This window comes from Saccopteryx leptura, chromosome 3 (genome assembly GCF_036850995.1).
Source record: "Saccopteryx leptura isolate mSacLep1 chromosome 3, mSacLep1_pri_phased_curated, whole genome shotgun sequence".
NCBI classification, from domain to species: domain Eukaryota; kingdom Metazoa; phylum Chordata; class Mammalia; order Chiroptera; family Emballonuridae; genus Saccopteryx; species Saccopteryx leptura.
The window spans coordinates 55,260,160-55,285,303 of NC_089505.1; the positions used below are offsets into that span (position 1 = coordinate 55,260,160).

The 25,144-nt window shown below is 45.0% G+C and overlaps 1 protein-coding gene across 2 annotated transcripts in view; it reads right to left on the reverse strand.

The window, feature by feature from the left end:
• Nucleotides 1-874: 874 nt before the first annotated feature.
• SOBP (sine oculis binding protein homolog) overlaps nucleotides 875-25,144 on the reverse strand; it is a 172,368-nt gene continuing 148,098 nt past the window's right edge. For both annotated transcript variants that reach the window (XM_066373543.1, XM_066373541.1), the window contains 2 exons: nucleotides 20,832-22,787; nucleotides 875-2,538 (listed from right to left, as the gene is read on the reverse strand). In XM_066373543.1, coding sequence (XP_066229640.1) covers nucleotides 20,835-22,787 — 1,953 coding nt within the window. In that variant the 3' untranslated portion in view covers nucleotides 875-2,538; nucleotides 20,832-20,834. The remainder of the gene's footprint in view (nucleotides 2,539-20,831; nucleotides 22,788-25,144) is intronic.

Here is a 25,144-nt window from a genome sequence, read left to right on the forward strand (position 1 = left end):
TTGGGCACTAAAAATAGCCCCGTTGCAAGCATGGCCCCAGATGGGGGTTGCTGGGTAGATCCTGATTCGGGCACATGCAGGAGTTTGTCTCTCTATCTCCCCTCTTCTCACTTGGAAAAGAAGAAAAAATAAAAAAGAAACTTTCTGATGTTTAATTGATCTACCACATTCACATAAAGCTAAACAAAAGCACCGCCCAGCCCACACGGTGAGATGATCCACTGGTGGGAGTGAAACCATACACACGAGCTTTGCATCCTGGCGGGGGCGTTTGGAGCCTGAGACCCGAAGCCTGGGAGTTGAGGTGACCAGGACTTGCAGTGGCCGTGGGAAGGCACAGCCCAGGTCCAGGACCTTGCTGCACACCCACCGTGTGTGGTCAGCAGTGGACCCTCCAGCAGCCGGGTGGGCTCTTGTCTGCAGAGAAGTGTGAACTACACCAGGTAGGGAAGGGCCAGCACTGCCCCTATGTAGCTCAACATCTTTTCAAACTTACTGAATTTATATTTTAGAAAATGTTTTCCCCAGAGGAAAGAAATGAACACCTTCAATAACTAGGAAAATAACAATAGTCATAATAATGAGAAGAGCAAAATAAGCACATGTAAGTGCATTTTTTCTTAGAGATTTATTTTTGTTTGATGAATCTGACACCGGTCAGGGAGAGAGGAGAATGTCGGGGCCCCGCAGGGAAATGGGCACCCAGAGGAGGGGCTGCGGCCTCCTGCATGGGCGGGGTGGGGGTGGGTGGGATTGGTGTGTTTGTTTAATTTGTTGCTGGAAGTTTTCGTTTTGTTCACTTTTATAAATCTCTTCCTGGGCTTGCGAGCTTCCCCTCCCACCCACCTCCCTCCCGTTGCCCCCTCCCCCCATTTCAGTTTTAAAAAGTGAGCTCGCTCGCCAGGTGTGTCCCCCAAGCTCCCACAGCTCTAATAAATAAGGAGCACCTGTAAAACAGTAGCTTGACTTGTTAAGTGACTGTACAAAGGAGAATATAGAAACACAGTATGGACACCGCATCCACAGCTGCGGTGTCTCAAGGCCGGCGGAGCACAGACTCGCCTAGCCACCTGCCCGCCCCTGTCACCCTCCTGCGGCGCTCAGCGGCCTCGTAGGCGGGGGCGGCTGGACCCCTCCAGAGGGAACAATTGCTTTATTCGAGTTAGTAAACAGATACACTGAATCACAAGGTGATTTGATTTTTTTTTTTTTTTTTTTTTTAGTTTTCTTCTTTTTTTTTTGGATTTTTTTCTTATTTTTTTCTCTTTTTTTCTTTTTTCTGTACTCATCAGAATGGGATACTCCACGACTGTCTCACCAACTCAGTGCCAGTACACATGCTCTAGAGGACTTCGGGACTCGCAGCTACAACTGTACAAGTGCACACAAGAAAATCTACCCTGTTATCCTCCACCCACTGATTGAGGATCGAATTGCACATTTCTCTTAACCATGACAGGAGAACGCAAACAGTGAAACAGAATCATGGGTGATCTTTCTCACTTTCCCTCTTGTTTTCATTGGTTTGTCCATACCATTCTAATTATCATGAAAGGGCTCTGCGTATAGAGAGATTGCTTCACTGACTTCCTGGATCACCGAAAACCATCAGGGTTGAAATTTCATCCAAGTCTTTCGTGACGCCCAGCAAATATTCCCCCTCGGATTATTTTACACCTTGAGGGCATTTTGGTCTTCAGTTCAACACTCTTGCTCTGTTCCCAAATGGGGCGCTATTTAGGGGAATTTAAAGAGAAAGCTGAGAAGAATAAACATTTACCGAGTTCTCTTGGCATTCGGTCTCTGAAAAACCACAGTATAAACTATTCATGCTGCTTCTTACATCTGTCAAATTGAAAATTAAAAGCCATAAAAGTGTAACACTGAAAATATGGCATTAAAAAGGATAAAGGTGGCCTTTGTAAAAATAACAAGAAAAGTATACCAGCCAATAAAATATTCTACCTCTTCATTTAAAAGTGCATCCTGGGCAGGACAGAGATGAACCTGAAGTGTTGGGACTCCAGTGTGACCCCTCTCTGCCGTCGAAACATGAACAGTATAGGTCCAAAACCGTACAATGCAAATCACAATTCTTCATGTAGCAGCAAAACCACAGCAGTTTTTAAAAAGTATAAAAAAAGACTTTTGTTTTCAAATCCGTATCATCTTCCAGCCTCACCCTCTGAGCCTTGAGGATGGAGCGGGGAGAATACCTACATTGGTCCTTGTGGCTTGTTGGTGTTTGTTTTTTTAAAACCAAGGGCGAAATCCCTAAGTTCCTCTGGGAAGAAGCAGAGACGGTGGCAGCAGGAAGGCCGGGCCCACTTGCTGGGTCCAAGACGTGCTGGCTCCTCTGGGCTGGAGGCCTCGAGGGTGGGCTGCTTCCTCTGAGATGCTTAATGACGGGAAGCAGCTTTATTTGCTTGAGCTTTAGCCAGAGGGGGTGGTGAGCTGACCAGCTGGTGTCACTGGATGTCATGACATGGCTTGCTCTGCGCCCTCTCTCCATGCAAGGTACCCTGTGAGTGAGTATTCCTGGAAAAGAGGAGAAGTGGTCATCAGAACCCACAGGACCAAACCAGCCCTCCCTGCCAGCTGGAGGCCCCCAGGCATGAGTCAGAGAACCACTTTCTCCAGCAGTCAGGCCCAACCTACGTGAGTCCCCAGATTTCAGGCACCACAGCGTGATTTCGACATGACTCTCATTCACGTTTCTGCTCCGGGTCAGCCCTGCCAGCTTTGTGAGAGGAAATAAAACTTGAGTGGCTTTCTGGAATACCACAATGAGCACGGTGCACCACACTCTCCTCTGAAGACCACAATAGCCTCCTTAGCCGCCCAGCAACCTTCACCCTCCACATTAGAGCACCAATTGGCAGGAGGTCTTTTGAGTTGCCAAGGTCACTTCAAAGCTAGGCAAGGTCACCACAGGCCTCTGGAGCTACGGACCTCACCCCAGTCCTTCATGCAACAACCCTGGAGCTTCCTGCAAAGGAGGAAAGCCAAGAAATCCACTTCTGAGTACATGAACGCTACTGTCGACACAGTGACTTCTCTTCAGAGGTTTCTCATGGAGGCAGTCGGAGCTGGAAGAAATGCCCCCTCTGTGGGTCTTGCCTGACAAAGGTGAGCCATTCATATGGCCTCACATCCAAACCAAACAGAAGCCCAGGACTGGACGACTATACACCTGCCACGCCTTGGGATCCCAGGCAGAGGGTCTGAACAGCACTGTTCACCAGAAAGTCAGTTTCCAGGGAATGCCCACCCAGCTTTCACTACGTTAGACTCTGCTAACCATCCCTACTAGTTTATTTCATTTGCTACCAGTCCCTTGGTTTAAAATATAACTTCCTAAGGACACTCAGTCACTCCCAATAAGCAGCCACTTAGAAGTATGCCAACTAAAAGTCCCTGAGCTCTGGGCTGTATCTATGTGCTCATGTCTCTATACCCAGCTTAGTTCGGCTGGGCACACATCCATCAGATGAATGAGGGTCAAGTGGCTCTTGTCCCCATACTCCCAAACAGTACCTTCCCCCCCACCCCATCAGTAAGTGGGGGTGTCAGAAATGTACATGGGTAAAATTTGACTAAAACAATGAACAAATAATATCAGAAAGGTGATAGAATTTAAAACTTTAAGGGACCCCAGAGATAATATAGGACAATTTCTTCATTTTATCAATGAAGAGGCGGAGACCACAAAGAGACCTGGAAACTTGCTCAAGGTGTCTGCAGCATGAATTTAGCACAAGTGTGAGGAGGCCCAGATGCCCACAGGCAGGACCAAGTACAAGCCTGTGCTTTGAACCTGGCTATCCAAGTCCTGGTGTTAATGGTAATAATAATAATAATGACCAACCAAAAACAAGGTTTGAAAATCTGAATGTGCATGACAGGAAATGCCTGAGTTCCCCAAATCATAGTAAATCACCAGATCTGAGTGCATTTAATATGTATATTAAATAACCAAAGTGAAAATGCAAAACACCACAAATATGCAATGGGGGTGGAATTACAAGGCCATGGAAACCTTTTTATTTGGCATGGTCAGATTTGGAAATGTGGATGTTTATGTCTGAATAAAGAGCTCACTTTGATTCCTTCCTTCCTTCTTTCCTCTCTCCTTCCCTCCCTCCCTCCCTCCCTCCCTTCCTTCTTCCCTCCCTCCCTCCTTTCCTTTTCTCCCTTCTTTCATTCCTTCCTTGCTTCCTTCCTTCTCTCCCTCCCTCCTTTCCTTTTCTCCCTTCTTTCATTCCTTCCTTGCTTCCTTCCTTCCCTCCCTCCCTCCCTCCCTCCTTTCCTTTTCTCCCTTCTTTCATTCCTTCCTTCCTTCCTTCCTCCTTCCTTCCCTCCCTCCCTCCTTTCCTTTTCTCCCTTCTTTCATTCCTTCCTTCTCTCCCTCCCTCCCTCCTTTCCTTTTCTCCCTTCTTTCATTCCTTCCTTCTCTCCCTCTCCTCCTTCCTTTCTCCCTCCCTGCCTCCCTTCCTTCCTCCCTCCCTGCATCCCTTCCTTTTTTTGTAAACGAGACAACAGCAAGAGGAATATAAAAACAGAAACACCTGAGAGCCACCATCAAATGCAAGCCTACAAAGGGTTAGGGAGGAGCTTAGAAATGACATACAGATCCAAAGACACAAGAGTAGCTTCTTCTGAGACAACTCTTTTGCATTTAGGGGGCACAGCCTGAAGCTTGCTCTGGAAGGTGGGAACTATCTCCCCTCTGAGCTTGGGACCAAGAGGGAGCAAATCTTACAGTCAGAGGAAGCCTCTGAACCCTTTCTTTTAAAAGGAAAAGGAAAAATGAAATGTTTACTACTTTCTTCCAGTGACTAGGAAACACCACAAGTTTGAATTACTTAAGAATGCTTCAACTGTTTTTTCAAGGATATAGCTTTTTTTCCTCCTTCATGTAATCATGATCCCCCAAACCAGAAGATTACTTCTCAAATGAATTTCTTTATATTCAAATTACCTTTGGACAAGGGCCAAACACGGACAGCATCAGCCTAGTCGGAGAACATTTCCAGGCTTTCATAAGGGACCAGGAAAGCGGGGTTATAATGAGAGCCATTCTGGAACGTTAACTACAGCATTTGCCATCCCAAACACTATAATAACCATTATTATTCTCTGGTATCTATTATTGTCTGGTAAATACGTGTTTTCCCCAAAGTTCCGCAGGGCCCAGCTGCGCCGCGCTATTTCCGCAGCCCTCTCCTCCGCGCTGAAAACCTCTTCACACGGAGCTCATTGTAGGAGAATGGCAGCGCAGACAATGCGCACTGCTTCCTTTCCTCTCACCCTACGTTTGCTGTGTCTGGGACGTGCACAAGGCCAGGTGGTGGCAGTACAAGTCCCTTTCTGCTGAAAACTTTTGAGGAGAGAGGTCATCCTCAGTTGTCCATCGGGCTCTGGTTCAGAGCAGACTCCTTGCCGGCGACACAGGAATAGACTCTGGGGTCCGTGAAAATGAAGAAGACCCACTCTCGGGCTTCTCCCTCCTGACACTTAGTGGTAGGCAACTCAAGAGTGTGTGTGTGTGGGGGGGGGGGGGGGGGGGGGGGCGGGGTGAGCTTGGAGTTTTAAAAAGTGATTATGGCAGGCAGTTCCAGAGCCTAAGCTGGTTCCAAGCTTGCCCTGGCCATGCAGAGAGCTCTTCTGGAAAATCTGTCCTGTCTAAATGTCTTGATCTGAATGAAAATAGTACAAGTGAGACAGCGGCTCAGGTTATTTGCTGTGCAACCTTAGACCTACTCCTCAACCTCCCCAAGCCTTGATTCCTTCTCTGTGAAATGGGGTCTGGGGGAAATTTTCTGTTATATCTCCCATCTCTTATATTTAGTGATTATAGGATGTTTGTCCCAAAGCCAGCACCAAGTATAAAGGGTGATAAACTTGAACAGCTGGATATTAATGTTATCCATGTGTAAGGAAGACTATTAATTTCTGGACCCCAAAGTCCAGTGTTTCAGAAAGAGTCTCTACTAAATGTCACATTCACACACACACACACACACACACACACACACACACCCTTCTGGTAGAAATTTTTGGAGTGTCCCTCAGTGCAAGGGGTGCTGCAAAAGTGACTATACTTGTGCCCTACATTTGAGTTTTCTTCTGCACTGGGGGCTTGTCTGAAGGCAGGACAACCCAGGGCCCTGTGATCCGGAACATCACTCACAGACCACGTATGAACTGTGTATGAAGACCAGCTCCACATTCACGGTCTCCGCAGGCATTGTGGCCAGGTGCCTTCAGAATTCCAGGCCAACCTTCCCCCGTGGGCCAGAGGAATGGAGTGCCTTCCTCATGGAATCACAACTGCCCATCGAACGCACTGAGGGAGCCTCCATTGTCCTGGCCCTCTGCCCGACCCGCAGGAACGCCCTGCTCAGAACGTGATGGAGCTGCTCATCCTCTCTTCTCACATGAGACTTTTTGGAGAATTATAAAGACACAGTTATGCTGAGTACTAATAAATTCTTTCACTTGACACTGTCCAAAAATGACCATGTTGTCCCATTTCTTCTTTGGCCTTTACAGCTTAAGACTTACGCTGGTTGCATTTAAAAGGAAATTTTATAATTTTTAAGGAACTACACATCAAAATAAATGTGTGTCTAGAGAAAACTGCCTATCTTATTTTATATTCCAATATTTCCAAGCTCATTCTTTCATGGTGCTAGAGAGTCCAGCTCTCCCAGGACACCTGCTTCTATTAATCTAATCCATTTTCCAAGCTTTCATTCTTCTTCCCTTTCTCAAATACCTTTGCAGTCAGCATAGTCAAAATTCTGTATATCTATCCCGTCTTTCCTGTTTAGAAGACAAGTTCCCCTTCTCTGTCACATTTATTCCTAGGAGTCCAAAACCCTGTGGCACCAATTCTATCACCTGCAAGAAATGCCCATTGCCAAGCCGCTCGCCTTTGTCCAACTACCCAGGCCCTACCAGGGATGCCACTCACTCCGGCTGTCGCCCCGTAACTTATCACGGTTAAATACAGCCATTAAGTGCTGGCCTCAGCCATGCTGTTTATCTGGGACAATAATGAGTCCCCGAGGACTGGACTGCTCTCAGGTAGCTGCAGCTATTCTGGGACACTCAATGAACAGAACCACCTGCACCAGCTGATAAAGCCGGGTGTGATGCCAGACGGCGGTCTCCCAACCAAGCCCATCCCCGAAAGAGCTATAGCTTGGCAAGTTTCTGCCAAAAAGTGATTCTTTCTCTCCCTGTTAACCATTGCTTCCTGGAGAGCTTTGGAATGTTGTTTTTTTTTTTGTTTTTGTTTTTGTTTTTACCAAAATGAAAGGCATTTTTATTAATGAAGTGAGTGGCATCTCTTTTCTTATAGTTCACTAATTGATGGAAGTAATTTTAAAAATCCTTTCTCTTCCTAGGGCGATTGTTATGGGAAATAACCCACGGTGAGGAAAGGGGTGTAGGGACCAAAGGTCGGAGTCATCCTAACCCAGTGCTGGGTTTCTGGTCGAATCAACTTCATCACCACGGTGCTGCTCACAACATGGCTCTGACAGGCTAAGTTTCATGTACAGTAAAAACAAACAAACAACAAAAAACTGGCCTTGATTTTTAAAAAATAATTGTCTTCTTTAGCAATCTTATTTTACCCTTTAATCAATAAAATTCACAACCGCACAAGAACCCCTACTTGTTCTTGCGGGATAACTTCATGTTTAATTCCTTGTTTTATAAATTAAAATTTTGGTTTTCTTTGCTTAGCTGGTTCTGAGTTATATGGGCAGAGGTCTGTTTATTCTTACAAGCCATTACTGCTATTTCTTACTGACCTCTAAAAGTTCCCTGGAGGACAAAGAATCCCGAACTGCAGAACCCCTCCTGTGCACTCACAAAAGTATCTTCATCCTGGAAAACGGACCGATTGATGCTCTTTAACTACCTCAAATCCTTTCTGGAACCTGGGAGTTTAAGCAAACCAAATGCCCCTGTCTCTGGCCCTTTTCTAAAAGCCTGGAGGGATTTATGATTAACAATGTACATTTTTACAAAGGCACTGGAGCAGGTGGCTACATCCATTCACAAGAGAAAAATAAAGTAAAGAATTACATAATGTAGCTAATTTTCTGCACAGAATTTTGAAGAAGAACCTCGAGACCTATGCCCCCGGCTTTCAGCACCAAGCACTTCCTATAATGGTTTAGGAACACTGCTGTGTTTTTTAAAAAAAGGAGTCAAATTGCACTGAGCACCTATATTATGTCCAATACAGTGCTAGGAACTTTTAGACACTTATTTCACCTGAAAACAAGTATATCTCACATACTTATTTCACATATACACTTATTTCATTGAAATAACAATGTTACTGAAGTATTGATTATTACCTCCATTTTTACAGATGAGAAAACTTTCTCAGAAAGGTTAAGGAAATTACTTGCTCAAGGTCACCGCTAGAAAGGGGCAAAGCTGAATTGGAGTCCAGCTCCTATGACCCCCAAGTCCATGGTCCCCTCTAGGGAGTGCTGCCCCCTAGTCCAGATTTCACCTAGCCCCTTTTTATCCTGACAAGTGGGGTCAGAATGTCAGAGCTACATGGGGCGCTAGAGGCATACACAGTCCGGCTTCCTTGCTTTAGGAAAAAGAACTGTGATAACTTATTGAATATGAAAAAATAATTGTGTTTTATTTCAAGTCTCATCAATACACAAACTAGCTGATGCTGGTTCATATGCTGTCCAAAAATTCTGCCTTGGACAAAAAAAGTAGATGTTCATTGTGTTAGGACTGAGTTTATTAGTTATTTTTATATATTATCTGAGTACAGGCATTCTAAGTTTAAAAAAAAAAAAAGAAAAAGAAAAAACCCAGAGTGGGGAAAAAGCTGCTTTATGGTCTACGGATCAATAATAGATTTTAAGATTTTAGATGAAGTCTGGAAAAGTGGTCTTTCTAACACTTTACTCTTTACAACCGGTCCATTAGCATGGAGAGAGGGAGAGAGGAGGCAGCTTCATATTCATAAAAACTTCACTGTTAAAAATAAGAGCAAGCATAGCAACTCCTCCCTCCACCCCCTCCCTTTGCCCCGAACGGCCAAGGAGATGGAAAGTGTGGTAGATACCTGCTTTTCTGCAGCCCTCCACCCCTGCTACCCAGATGTTCAGGTCCAACCTATTTCCTCTCTGAAATCAGCTGCCCAATGTGAGAAAATGATGCCATGGTGGTAAAAATGTGACTCCGGTACTTGGCACAGGATGCGTAACTCAAACAGCTTTGGTCGTATCCTGTGTCTCACTGAGAGGAAAGGCAAGATGAGGACTCAGGTTCTAATCCTGGCTGCACCACTCTGTGACCTTGGGCATTTGCTCTGTCCCAGTATCTACTTGTAAAAGTGGAACCAGACATCTTACAAGAATATCTGGAATGGTTTCCCTAAACTCCAAGGTCGACAGCATGGAAGTGTTTTATAAGCTATCATTACACTTATGAAGGAAGAAGTTCTTGGCTGTCGGGCCACCATGGCAATTTTTTTTTCTTCCATTTTTCTGAAGCTGGAAACAGGGAGAAACAGTCAGACAGACTCCCACATGCGCCCGACCGGGATCCACCTGGCACGCCCACCAGGGGGCGATGCTCTGCCCATCCTGGGCATCGCCATGTTGCGACCAGAGCCACTCTAGCGCCTGAGGCAGAGGCCACAGAGCCATCCCCAGCGCCCGGGCCATCTTTGCTCCAATGGAGCCTTGGCTGCGGAGGGGAAGAGAGAGACAGAGAGGAAAGCACGGCGGAGGGGTGGAGAAGCAAATGGGCGCTTCTCCTGTGTGCCCTGGCCGGGAATCAAACCCGGGTCCTCCGCATGCTAGGCCTGGCAATTTTTAATAAGCATCTACTATGTGCCAGGTACCTCCTGGGCATTTAAACTTTTGTTATTTACATTGGACACTGCTAACTCTACGAAGTAGAGGTTATTATCTTCATTTATTTTTTGTATATAAGCTGTCCTCAGTAGTGATGCATGAAGATTCTGGAGGCAGGCTGCCAGTCATATCCCAGCACTGCCCTTTCCTAGCCAATGACACCAGGTAAAAGCTTCCTTGTGCCTCAGTTTTTCCATCTGTAAAATGGGTTTAACAATGGTATTCCCCATAGGGTTGAAGTGGGCATGCAATATTTGGAACACAGGCTACATACATAAAGTTTTCAAAAAATACTAGCTGTTAGAATTATTAATGAGAAACTGCAGGCAAAAAGAGGTTATAAAACTTGTCCAACTGCTCACAGCTGCCTTTCAAACCCCAGCAGGTCTCACTGCAGCCGTGCTCTTCTCCCGGGGCTGCAGCCCTTGACCTAGAGCAGTATCTGCCACTCCTAGGACACCTGTGATGTGCCACCCTATGTTTACTCACCTATCCCTAACGACACTGTTATTATTACTCACGACCCAGAGACTAAAGCTCAGAGAGGCTGAATCACTTCCTCCCTCACCTAGACAACGCCTCTGCCAGGATTTGAACCCAGTATAGCCCACTCCAAGGCAGACGCTCTTATCCATAAAACATTCCTTTACTACTGGGAGGGAACCCACCGTTGCCACACGTGGCAGCTTCAGAAGGTCTACACCCTGAGAAGAAAGATACAAGGACATCTCCAAAAGTTGCCAAATTCCCTTAGAATCAGCCGCAGACCTGAGCAGGATCTGAACCGAATTCCGGGAAAGTTTCTGAAGGTGTCTGAGGTAGAGCAAGCCAGCCAAGCATTATGGCTGCTCCTCGGTCCAAGGACAGAACTTTGGGCATCACCGTGACCACTGTCCAATCTTCACGTTGATCATCAGGGAAGTTATCTAGGCAGCCGGAGAGCTGCCACTCGCCTCTGTGCACCGCACCACAGCCCCTGACCCTGCTGCCTAAGGCTCGGAGCAGCAGGTTGGTCAGAAGCCTGCTTCTGTGGCAACTGAAGCCCAGCCAGCGTCCCTCTTGACTGAACTTTAGAATATTCTTGAGTTGTGAGATTTCCTTCCACCACGTGCTATGAAGGCTTGTAGGTCCTATTCTAGGCACAAAGAAGGGGGTTCTTCCTTCCGCTGCACTGCCACAACGGCTTTACAAACTCAAACCATAGCTGTGCCAGCCTCTGCACATCACACTGGAGGGATAACATTCCGCAATGTTTAGACTCACCTGCTGGTAATTAGCCTGTCGTCAGAATGCAACAATTAGCTTTAGTGATGCCAGTCTTTCTCCTGCTTCCTTTCAGTCTATGAACAGCTGCTAAAGTAATTGTCCTCAAACACAGATTTCAGCCTGTCACTCCTTTGCTCGAGGTCACGGTGAGGTTGTCTGATGCAGAAGTACAAATTCCACAACCTCCTGTTCCTCAACCTACCTGTACTCCTCCAGCCTCTCCTCCTCTCCCTCTGCAGCCCAGGCCCTTTGCTCCGGCCAGCTGAGAGGGACAGTCATCCTAACGGGACTCGTGCTTCTCTGCCTCTATGGCTTTTGACATCCCATTGCATTCTTTATTCCCCACCCCTGACTGCCAGTCCAGGTCCCTCCCCAGTTTTAGAATCTCATTCCAAATCACCTGCTTTATGGGACGTGCATGAAATTAATGTTCAATACTGTTAGTTAAGAATGGTTCATCCTCTAGGGAAATAAGTGGAGACTATCTCTGAACCATAAATAAATGCAAAGGACTGCCTCCTTGTGTTTGGATATGATTAGGAGTTTATTAAGCTTGGTGGGCTGTAATATGCGAGTTAAGTATAAATTAAGAAATCTAATACAGGATATTAAACAATACTTATTCCTGTGCATAGGCCACACACATGCACACACACACACACATGCCCACACACAGACAGGCACACACACAGATGAGACAGAAAACTTGGTCAAATGACCAGTGAGTGATACTGTTAAAATCAGAGCCTGAGCCCTGAACCAGTGGCCCCTCATTTTCATTTGCAAAGTCATAACGTTTTTTCACAAAAAGTTGTTATAGTTTTTCAACCAGCATTTGAGATTCATGTTGCTCCAACCTGGGTGGATAGGAAAATAGATATTAAGTCCCATATTTATGAAGCTATCTATTAAATAAGAGAAATAAAGGGACTTGGATATATTTTTGGTTTGGCAAATTGTAAAACTAGTTTTTCAAACTTTTGGGGTTTGTCTGAAACCAAAACTTATTTTGCCAAGCACTTTGGCCTTAATATTTAAAACCATGTGTATTTTAAAAGAAATTCAATCTATATGTTTCTGACTCATTTACACTTAACTCATGAAAATTTTGTTTGGTAAGAGCTATTAGGTGTCCAAGCAAATTTATGAGCCCCCCCCACCCCATTCTTACTAGAAAATTGTATTTTGCCAGCCATAAAAGAGTGTGAGCCCCAGAGGCCTGTGGTCAGTTTGAAATTTATAACCTCCTTGGTTTAAATGGATTCTGAGTTTGAAAAAAAAAATTCCCTCTCCTCTTTTTCATACTAAGTGCACAAATAGGATATCTACGATAAAGACAAGGTCCTATGTCCTTGTTTCCAAGATGGCTGAGGTGAACAGTAAAGACTTCAATCTAAGCACCAATAAAGGGTCCATAAGGCACTTGGGAGGAACAAATAACACTTTAAATTCACATGGACACAGATTCAGATTCAACATGCTAATGGAAAGTTTTACTAATTACTCTATTTTTTTCTGTGAGGGGAGGGGAAGAAGAGACAGACTCCTGCATGCGACCCAACAGGGATCTGCCCATCTGGGACATTCCTCTGTTGCTCAGCAACTGAGCTCTTTTTAGCAGCTGAGTAGGCCATGAAGCCATTCTCAGCGCCCAGGGCTAACTCACTCCAATTGAGCCATGGCTGCAGGAGGGGAAGAGAGAGAGAGAGAAGCAAGAAGGGGAGGGGTGGAGAAGCAGATGGGCACTTCTCCTGTGTGTCCTGACTGGGAATCAAACCTGGGGCATCCACAAGCCGGGCCCATGCTCTACCACTGAGCCAATGGCCAGGCCACTAATTACTCTTAAGAGTAAGAAAAAGAAGTGGGACTCAATACAATTCAAGTTGAATATTTTACCTTTGGAGGACAGGAGAATTTCCTTTTTTAATTACAGACAATCAACCCTGTTTATGATTTTTCATACATTTTAAAAATAAGTGCCCTGCCTGGGCAGCTCAGTTGGTAAGAGCATTGTCCTTATACGCCAAGGTTGCAGGTTCAATCCCCAGTCAGGGCACATACAAGAATCAACCAATAAATGCGTAAGTGAAACAACAAATCGATTTCTCTCTCTTGCTCTCTCTTCCTTTCTCTAAAATCAAAATTAAGCGGTATCTACTAACAACAGCATTTGAACTAAAACCAGAAAAGCAGAAGAACGTGCACGCACGCTACCATGACCTCACCCGGTATCTTCTAAATACAATGATGCTCAGGTACCAGCGCTCAACTGGAGTAGTTGCGTGGGGGAAAGCTTTTGGGTGAGTACTTAAATATGGCTTATAAACATTTAAAGTACAAGCATCTAACAAATCATAATGACAAAGTTTTACACTTAACCACATGTGCTCCAAATACCTTGAAATTACTCTAAATATGGGTTTAAAATATCAAAAGGGCTTGTTGATGGGATGCAGAACTTTGCAGAGCAACTTAAACCTGATCATTCTTCCTCCCACAACACCCAATCTGCACAATTTTTAAAGTGTTAAGTGTGTAGACTTCTTTAGAAGGCGATCATGTTACAGTCTGAATTTCCAAAACAAGAATTGAAGAATGAAATATAGGGTTTCCCCTTCTCTCACCAAATGCAGCTTAGCCACTTTGCTTCTAGATAATTTGTTATTGTAGGTTGGCTCAAATTTAAGACAGTAACATTTTAGAAACACTTGGAGAACTAAGCCAGCTGCAAGAAGGATATCATTACAAATTGAGACACATGTTGTATGGGAATACCATTCATTTTCAATACCAGAAACATGTCTGGGGAAGCAAGCCATGCAAATGAGGGAGAGAAATACTTTTTAATTGCAGTTTTTGGACATTAGGTCAATGTTTCATATCAAATGAGTTCATAAAGTATGTTTTTCCCTTCTGTTCTTTAAGTGCCATCAGTCACATTCTAACTTCCCTTTTTACCCAAAACAAAACACAGCTTGCTAGCAAAGGAAGACAACAAACCAGAGGTTCAAAGGGGGAAATGACGACACAACTAGCAGGGGCAGCCAAATATCTGGACGGGGTAAGGCTGGGGAGCATGGGACAGCTCGGATTAGTCATAGTCCTGACCCCACGGCTGCGTGGGGAGGCAGCTCTGCTCCCGTGTCCCTGTCTCCCCATTCCGAGTTGTGCATCTTGGTAACAATAACATTGCATAAGCATGTTGTTGCTCAAGGCCGTAGCTTTCAGTCTTAGGAGCAGAGTTAAAAGATCTTACAGGGCACTCGATTGGTTTCCAATATAAGAAGTTGAGTACACTCAGGAAGCTATTTTAAGGCAGGAAAAACTAATTTCAAGTTTTTGTTGTTGCCTTTGCTCCATTTTCACTAGAATCTTTAAAGAAAAATTTTTTAATTTGATTCCAGAGAGAGAGGGAAGAAGAGAAACATCGATCTGCCATTCCACCCATTCCATGCATTTGTTGGTTGACTTCTGCACATGCAAATGTCCCTTGAAATAATTTGTGTGTTTCCCCCCTTGTTGATGACCTCATGTTTTCAATTCTGATTCCGCCCTATTTCTTTCTCAAGCAGAATGCTGTGGAAATTCACAAATACGGAGAACTCTATGCAGTTAGTATTTAAAGCTGGCAGCTGAGATGGCATTTACTCCTCCTTGATGCCAGCCAGTACATTGTTTATCTTTGAAAGCTAATTTATTTGTTTCTCTGAAATGAATTTCTCTGGTGCTTTTGGGGCATTACAAAAAACTTTACACGTGCAGAATGCATGGCCTTAACATGCATCCACACAGTAAGTGCTATGCATTTAAAATGGCAGCTGGAGAATACAAAATGATCTGCCCAAGACAGGATGAAGGAAAACCAAATGGCCAGCCTCTGTCTCTTTGACAAGAAAGCCTGGCAAAGGCAGTGATGGGGGTGGAGTTAAGTGTTCCACTACATGAGGTAAGTGTTCCATGCCGTAGTGTATTTTGGTCTTCAAACACCTCTGCCCCTCCGCAATGCTTTTCTGCGTGAAGGTAGGTGTAAGTGATTGAACCATGATGCCCAGGCAGCTGTTCAGGCCACGAGGGAGTGATTCATGGGAAACCAGACTGGAAGCTTATTTCCAATGCCCTTCTGGGCAATGGCTTGTTAATAGCTAGTCCAATGTTTTCTCCCTTCCAAGCACACTCTCTCCAGGTGAAGAAGCATGCTAGGGAGCTGGAGAGACTGGGGCGTGCTCCCAGACATGGCCACATCAATGCCCTGGTGCTTTCTGAGCCGTCTGCTTGTCTGACTCCAGCCACTCCACTCCCTTGGCCTCAACAGCAGAGTGGAAGGTTTTCCACTGAAGGACGAAGTCTCCCTATACAGGACGAGCTTTGAAAGTCTAAGTGTGGGCGAAGTATCTAGCCTGTGGCTTTTCTTGCTCCCCTTTCTTCCTTTCAACTCAGGCGCTCACAGGACATGCTAACTTGAAGAAAGATTGATAACCTTGTGTATTCTGTCACTAAGGCAATCTTATGGAGGCTAGTGCTACATTATGACACTTCAGTGATTATGCAATAGTAGGTCCACAGCAAAAGTTGTTAGAAATAAATTCTCTAAGTTTTAAAGGAAACATAATTAATTCAGCTTCCTAGGAGTAACAAGAAAAGTCCCAACTCCAATACTGCTTGGTGGTAATATAAGATAATCCATTAGAGATGTAAGGTATACTTTTTCTTAAGAAAAAAATCTATGGACTTCTCCTCCCAAGAAATTACCTCTGTGCACAGGCACATAAGGTTTTCCAAGTAATTCTAGAAGGAACTGCTAAAGGTCATCCATAGACTACAACTTCTCCAAGGAGCCAGGAGATCAGCTTCAGGGAGTGGCCACAGGTATTAAAAGGTCTGGAGATCAGGGCCAAGGCTAGGTTGCCTTTGCACGACCCTAGGAGTGAGTTCCTCTTTAAAATTTGTGCGTAAACACTTCTCTTGCTTTGCCTTGCCTCGCCTTAGTCCCAGCCCTGCTGAAGATGGAGGGTCTGGCTACAGCTGAAGGAAATATCTGGTCACATACATCATTTCCTACTCCACCATAATCGCATTTGGAATGATATCCAAAAACCAGATGTTTGCACCTTAAAGCCCTCCTTCAATTCCCTTGTCATAAGGGTTAAAATAGACCTAGCAGCATTGAAAGAGATGTGTCCGAGCCTGATCTTGACACCATTTATTCCAGAAATCTCTCCCCTCTGAGTCTGAAATGATCGCAGCGAGCACTCCCCCAGGTCCTCACCACTCACACAGGTGCATGCTGCAGACCTGGCAGTCTCTTGCTGGCTCTTTGAATGACCTACACCTAGAATTGGAAAGTCATCAACACACCCTGACAGGCAGCTGGAATTTTAACACCAAGGATTACGTTGACCATTAACATTTCCAATAATCAAGTATTGGAACATAAAAAAATCTCAAGTCTGGCATAGGATTCGCATATCCCATTTGTACTGATCTCCTCTCCTCACTCTGTTTTTATCTTTTTTTTTCTTGCTTTGCAAGTAGGCATCCACAGCAACATTTCAAATGTGTAGACTTGACTGCCCAGGAAGGCTTCTACTCTCTCAAACTTCTCAGCCGGAGAAACTAAACTGGCAAAAGTTATGTGTCACCTCCACCCTTTTGGCTTTCCTAATTAGGTGAGCCCCTTGCCCCATTCTTGAAATAACCATTTCTGGGATTGTGACTCCATGACCAGACAAAGAATTAATCTCTAAACTCCAAGAAGCCAAAACTCCAGCTGCCTCCTCCAGCTCTCCTAAAGAAATTACAGCGGAAGGAAGTCCCGCTGCTGAGGCTGGGGGCACCTGGAACTGGGGCCGGAACGAGCTTCGTATCTTCCTCCTGGTTTCAGGAACACGTAAGAAAACCGGGAGCCACGGCAGTGAGAAGTTGTATGGACTTGCTGCTCCTCAAGATTGAAAAAAGTGAGGGTGAAAGGGTTACTCATGGTACACATTTTTTCCATTGATTATTTTACTTAAAGAGAATGTGTCATTTCCCTGGAAAATCGAGGAGGGGGGGATATTTTCTTTTGAATATATCCAAACATTTGCAAATGGTTACTGTTAACTCCCCAGTGTACCATAAACAAGTGTAAACTGTAGAAATTCAGAAAATGTGCAAATACAAACAGTCATCCCCAAGCTCCAAGGCAAAGACAGAGAAGGGAGTATTCCATTTATAAGTGGAATTCTTTGTGGATAGAATAGTTTGGGAAATGTTTATACATTGTTTTCCTTATTATTTGGGGGGGATATTTTTTCCACCTTACAGAAGCTGCAGAACTGGTATTTGGAGTCTTAAAAATTAAAGATTAAAGGAAGTTTACAACCTCTTAAAATCTTCAACTAAACTTAATTAGTTCTGCATCTGGAAAAGTATCTTCCCATTAAAATAACTTGTAATCATGTCAACAAACAAGAATGCATAAAGTCAGGTAACCAGGAAGAGAACAGTGTCAAAAAGGAAAAAAAAATTCTATAGTGTGACAAAAACTAGCGAATATGATTACTTCTTTGAAGACAACTGTAGCTACCTGTATTATTGATTGCAGGATACAGTCTGCTTTATATCTACTTAAAATGAAAAAACAAAAGTAATACAGTATCAGAGTGGTGGCGTAGTGCAAAGACTAAAGAACCCTGATTGAAGTTACTGACAGCCTTTCTTAAGAGAAATAATATCACGAGTCACCAACAAGCAGTTGCAAAAATCACTCACTTGCACCTCACCCACCAAACTCAGCCCAGGTTTGTTTTTGTTTTTGTTTTTTAATGCTTTCCACGTTGGCTTTAACTCATCACTGAACAGTGCTCACTGTCGGGGCACAAAAGCCATGTAAATCCTTTATTTAACAGATGCATTTCCAGTTTCCACAACCACGCAAATGGGCTGGGTTTCTGAAGGCACGGAAGAAAAACAGCCACGTGTGCACAGAAAATCCGGAAGGGTCAGAAGACGTGAGTGAATTATGGCAGGTTGAGACTGTGCTGCGAGGCAACACGGAACTACAGAAGGCAATGTGATTTAGTGGAGGAAAGGTAGATCTTCCCCCATCTTAAATCACTTGCCTTGTCACCCTGCTGTAGCTGGCAAAGCCTGAGTGTCTCTGACTTTAGAGAAAAGCCATGATTTCTTGGGGGGACTCATCATAAAAAGAACTCTCTAATCTCAAGGGACCATGAGCAATTTCATCATTGCATCTTCTGAAATTGGCTAAAGCCAGGTCAATACTTTTAGTAATGACTCTGGTCCACACACAAGACCTTCACCTAATTTTTTATTCAAAAACATATATCATCCAAATAGCCACCATATATTTCACGTTTTTATGTTCTTTTGGCCTTGTGCTCCTTATGGACCAGTGGCACTATTATGGGCTATTATGCTACTTCTGGACCAGTGGTCCCTTCTCACTCCAGTAATGGTAGTGAAGTCTTTTACCTTCTCGTTCTTCCTTTTATGCCATTTGAATGAGTGATATTAGAATGTATTCAAAATTACAATTCCCAACGCTTTCTGAAGGCCAACACTTTTTTTTGTCCCACATCTTTCCATTACTCGCTGCTTTGTCAACCAGATGAAATTACTCTGGTGGAGAACTCGGGCATTTTCAATTGAGGTGCCTCTCAGAAGGCTGAGACCATCTGTCCTCAGACAGCAGAACTTGCAAGTGTAGAATCAAGAAGAAATGATGAAATGATTTTTAGTATTCTGCTCCTACTGGCAAAGTCATCAACGGAAAAGGAAACCGCAAACCATGAATGGCTGAGAATCGCTTCTTGCACCACCCAACAAGCCTCCTTGCTTTGGCTCTGTGCTTCCCAGGCCAACTCTGGCTATCAGTTACATAGCTGCCCACGTAATGCGCTGGACTTGGGGACAATGGTCTGGACACAATACATCAAGTGTTCTGGTCCACACCTATATTTCCCATTGTGGAGTAATGAGTTGTTATTCTAGGTTTGTTATGGTTGTAAAAACAAGAATTTGACACTGTCAATAAAATTTTAAAAAAGAATTGAGCACTGTCTGAACACTTAAGAGTAGTTGATAAGTAGGCTTGGTTTTTCTCTAGGAACTTTTCCCTAAGACAAGCAAGATAGATAAAAGAATTTTATCAAGCACTGTAATAAAGGGACCAATTAGCCTATTCTCTTACAGTGGTTTAAAGAAAATGTAGCTCTGGAGTCAGACAGGCTGGATTTGAATCTGCTTAACTTGATGATATTAGACAAGTTACTTAATTTCTGTCTCAGTTTCCTCATTAGTAAAAAGAAGACAATAATAATTGTTGTATGGATTGGATCTGCATACTATTGAAAAACACTTATAAGACAAATGCGAGTGACTGCACTCAACTTGCCCTACCCAAGCCTCCTCCTCCCTGGGCTCCTATCCCCCACCATTGTAAATACCTCCAGGGCAAGCACTGCATCAAATTCACCTTTGTATCTCCCCAGCTCCTGGAAGGAGCTGAGCACAAGTTTGGTGCAGAGTAAATGTTCATTTGTCTTCCTTTTCTCTCCATAGACAGTTAATGAATGTTAGTCTGTTTGCTGCCTTCTTGGAAAGGGGGAAGAGCTCCAACTCTGAATCTGGCAGACCTGAGTTGAATACTGGTTCCCCCACTCACCAGCTCTGGTTTGGGCAACATCTCCAAGTCTCATCTTCTCCTCTGGTAAGAGGCAGATGATGCCTTTCCCACCAGGACTGGTGGGAGGATCAAAGGAGGCCACGTCTGGCTATCCGGGGTATGCCACACATGCGAGCTCTCCTTCCTATTACTGAAATTCTGGACTATCAATGGCTCCCTTGGCATTAAGCAGAGTTCCCCCCACTGAGGGTAGAGGTGTGCACTCTTATCCACTTCAGCAATGTGGCTTTTCTGTCAAGGCTTCCCACTGTCTAAAGAGCTGCTGAGCAACCCACCAGCTGAGCTACTGAGCCCCCAAATCAGGAGAAACAAGATGGTCAGTGATGCTTAAAGCGTACCCTGGGAAATGCTGGCTGGTGACAAATGAACAGAGATTCCATGAACAGGAGCTATGAGTCACAGCTCCAATATGTGACCAGGTGAAGGGTGCTTAGTGGCTTGGGTTCAGTCGGCGTAAGAGTGTAAGAAGGGTAGTTTGTATTCTCATCTTGCAAATGTAATCCCCACAGTTACGGAGAAAATCCGGTGAGTTGGGACATTCTGTCCATGAGTATACCAGCCCCAGGAAGTGGCCTGGCTTACCTTTCACCCTGTGAACATGTGCCCTCCCAAGTAATTTCTTCCTCCCCACATCCTTCTCTTTTTCAATACAGTGAATTACAAAGAGGACCATAATAATAGAAGAGTAATTAAGGAGATAGTGTTTCCAGTTAGGTTCAAGACTGGACTTTACCATTAAGTGACCTTGGGCATGGCACTTGCAAACTGTTACTTGATTCCATCAGCAGTTAAGTGGGAGTGATGTTGGATCGAAATAATGACCGTGAGCAATCACACAAAGTGTATTGTAAAACATGTAAGGTAAAATTATGATTATCAATTCAACTCTCTCTCTCGCTTCTGCCTTGTAAGAAATAAGAGGTGCACTAGCTTGTGCGAAGGAGCGCCTGGGTGGACATACAAACCTTTTACTTATTCTGATTTCTAATTCGGAGGCACCTCCTTTTGAGAGGAGGCTCCAGGTCCTCGGGCCCAGCGCCGAGCATGGGCGAGGAGATGATGCACGGCGCCATGGCAGTCTTCTCCGCGGGTTTTGGCACAGGCTGGATCACGCAGCCCGTCTTGGGCAGCATCCGCAGAGCATACGCGTGGTCCTCGTCCGCGGGGTTATTAAGATTCGGGTCTGACTTGTCGCCCCCCGCCAGAGCCTCCTCCCCCATCAGCTTTTTGGCCGTCTCCCCATCCAGGTGGCAGTTGGAAGCACAGTTATTCTCCTTGACGGACTCCAGCTCGCTCACTGTGGATTCCTCCGGCGACAGCAGCTTCTTGGGGGGCACAGGCGGCGGCAGCGGAGGCGGCGGTGGGGGCTGTTCAGGCGGTGGCTCCGCGCTCTTGGCGCCCTCGGCGGCGGCACCACGTGTGCCATTCACAATGACGTTGCAGGCCGCGGCTGCCTCGGGGCCCGCGGGGGCGCCCGGGCCCGGGTCGCCGGCGGCGGGGGGGCTGCAGTGGCCGTCCCTGCAGCCGCCGCAGGTCCTGCGTTCGGAGGCGTCCGGCTCGCGCTCCGCCTTGACGTGCGCGTGCAGCGCGCGGTGGATCACGTTGTGCAGCCGGGCCCGGTGCCCCATGGTCAGGTCGATGACGCCGTCCTGCGGGCCCTGCAGCACGCTGGGGAATCCGAGCGGGCCGCCTGCGCCCGGGGGGCTCCCGGCGCGCCGCGTCAGGTCCACCACCTCACCCCGGCTGTGCTCCGCGGCCGCGGGCGCCAGGCTCAGGGCCTGGCCCGAGCAGCCGGGCGGCGAGTCCGCGGACTTGGACGAGCCCTGCTTCGAGTCCCGGGGGGACAGGGAGTGTCCGCCCGGTTTGCCTCCTGCCGCCGAGGAGTCACCAGGGGCGCTCGGAATGAAGTTCTCCCCGTTGCTGGAAAATCCGTTGGGGGGCTTGGAATCATTGACGTGAGGGATGGGAATAGGGATGGGGATGGGCACAGGCAGGGGCACGATCACGGGGTATGGCACGAGCAAGGTGGGGGGTGGCACCAGCGGGGCGAGCGACGGCAGCCCGAAATTCATCATCTGGGGCACGGGCATCGGGCCATTTGGCATCATGCTCACCGGCGGGAAGGGGAGACTCGGCAAGGGCGCGCCCGGGGGCGGTGGGGGCAGCAGGCCCGGGGGGTTCCCAGGCATGGTAGGGGTGCTCGGGGGATGGATGTGGGGCGAAAGCATGGGCCTGTGCATAGGGCTAGAAGTGGGGCCTAGGTTCCTGGGGCCGCCAGGGGGGGGCCCGATGCCGGAGAGCATGGGGTTGGACAGAGGGCTGTTGGGGTTGGAGGCGTGGTGCGGCGGCCCGCGAATGAAGGGCGGGCGGATCTGCTGCATGATCTGTTGTTCCATGAAGATTGGCAGTGGCACTGGGCCGCGGTTGGTCATCACCATGGGAGGGCTGCGGGGCGGGACGCCGAGGGGAGGCCCGATGCTAGCAGGTGGCTGGACCGAGACAGGAGGGATGTTTGCAGTCTCGCTGATGGGCATGGATTTGGGCACTGGCGTGGGGATCTTAGTGACAGAACAGTTGGCAGTGTCAGATGGAGAGACGGTGGTGGATACCGACGGGCCAGGGCCCTGGCTTTGGCCAGCTGCAGCCACTGGGGAGGGGGCCTTCCTGCGAGCATCTGTTAGAGGAATATTCCAAGAGTCTGGAGTGAGCAGCTGCACCCCGGTGCCTTCTGCTTTATTTTCCATGGGAGGATGTAATGTGCTGCACAGCCCAGCTGGAAGATTGGCCTGTGTCTCTTTGTAGAAAATGTCCATTTTGTATTGATTGAGACATTTTGCGCTGCAGAACTGAAGCCTTCTTTCCCCGTCCCCAAAATCCAGATATTCTTTTGTGTGTCTTATGTGCTTACACCAGTCACATACCTACAACACAGTAATAAAAAGAAAAATGTAAGGTAAACCATTCTCTTTGATAGATGGTGTTTCATGTTTCATGGAAAGTTTCTTCCAACCTTTATCACAGTTTTCAAACAGGCTGAAATGTTTCCTTCTAAAAGGTAAATTTCTTAAATGTTTGTAATCCAGCATTGCTTTATTAATATTAACTCTTCAGAACAATTATCACTATCTCCTATTTTTAAAAAATAAATAAGAAATTGTGTTGTCCCCTTTAAGGTGAATCGGACAAAAGGAATACATATACCTGCCCACACATTTTCACTTGTCAAAGAGGCTCATTGTAAATGCAAATCTAAACAGTTTTGGAGAGAAGGATGCTCCAGTACGTGCAGTAGGCTTTGAAATAGAGCCCCTTAAAATTCTCTTCATGCAAAGTCACTTTACACTATTGACTGTGCTCGATAATGCAGTTGGAAAGGGTGTGCTGTGTTAACCAATAACAAAGCACTGAGCATCATTATGTCTGCCTTCCAAGGGGAAACTTGGAATTAATCATGAAGTCTGTGTGAGGTTTAGTTATTCCCAACCTGTGATGTTGCAGCAAGCTAGAATTATTTTTTGAGCTGTTTGCCCACTCTCTCTCAGTAGTCAGAATTTTTGGTGACATTTCTTGGCATGCAGTCTTATTTAACAACTTTTCAAACACCAGAGAACATTTTCCAAAAGTTGTTATGGCTCCCCCTCCCTTCCCCTGCCTTCAAATCTATGCCTGGCAAAAGAAAGGCATCACCAAATTTATTTTAAAGTTGGGCTGCTGAACTAATTAAAGGCTGATAGTTTTTCCCAATTGGAAATCACTAGACATCAAAGTTCAAAAAATACTCATTCTTGGTTTCATAATCCATTATTTTAGAGAAATTATTGTGACTTCATTAACACATTAATTTTGCAACACCATCAGCTCTTACAGATGGTGAAGGCATGATCTACAATTCAAATATGACTCTTGTTTGCATAAATGTCTTTCCTTCATATGGCATTTTAAACAAGAATTAATATGAGTAATCTTGCCATAGCTATAAACAGATAAACAGATGTCAAAATTTTCAATAGTTCTTTCAGTGCCTTACTTTTTTGACTGAACATTTCACACACAATTTATTTTTTTTCTTATCTCCCCCTTTTTAAAATCATTTCTTCATCACTCATTCCATCTAGTGGAAGAAGAATTCTAAAATGCAATGCAATGGTTGAGTCCATTGAATTGGAGTCTCTCCTCAATAAAGCAGCACTGTTTCCAATGTAGCTCTAAATGGAACCCTGTTTTTGTTGAGGAGAGGCTCTGTTGTTCCCTTGTTGGTGCGTGTTGTTAGTTTTTTTTAAACTATGATAAATTAATAGCATTAAAAGATGATACATTTTAATTATGATCAGTCATATCAACAATGCAAAAATAACATATGCTGAGCATTTGATTACTCATCTCATTTGACTCTCAGTTTACAATGGTAGCGTGCTTGTGTGTGATTATGCACACACTCATGGCAGATGTGGGTCTGTAGGTGTAAATTAACTCTTTTTCTTCTTGCTTTTTTCCCCCTGATATTTGCAGGTAATATACTTGATGGTGTGAGATTGAAGAAGGAATACTAATTGGCACACTTTAGTTTTTGTTTGGTCTCATATCAAATTACACTTTCAAAACACTTGTTGCCAAAATAATTTTTTTAATGCTAATATACTCCCATGCTTCACTACAGTGCTCAGTTTTCTCCAGAATTAAGGGAACTTTTTAAAATCATATGTAGTTGAGATGCTAGTTTACAAATAAGAGCAAAATTGCCTCCGATGAGAAGACACACAGAACCTGTCAGACCCTCAAAATTACCTCTAGATAAAGATTCAATAAACCATAGGGAAAACAGATATGTTATTATTTTTAAGATCTGATAATTTTTATAAAGTTAATGTATAAAGAAGTGACATTTAAATTCCAATATGAAAGCCACCTGATTCTTTTTCAATATTAGGCATTCATAGAAAGTGTAAAATATAAATTTATAAGCTTGAAGTGAAAGATTACATATAATATCTTTAATCATGAACTGAAAATATCATCAATGAATTAAACTAATTAAAATAACATACTAAAATTTCTGGCATATTTCTTTTGGATCTTCTTTTTTAATCATAAGGGGAAAGGTTTTCTGAATTCCTTAATTGGTTTTTAAATTGCCAGATTGAATTATTTGCCTCCAGAGGATTCCTCTGTTTCCTCAAGCTAAATACATATTTTCGAGTGGAGTTGCAGAAAATAATCTGTATATAACTTAAACATTCTCCCTTTACGTCCTTCCCTTTCAATAATTCACTGCTGAGTA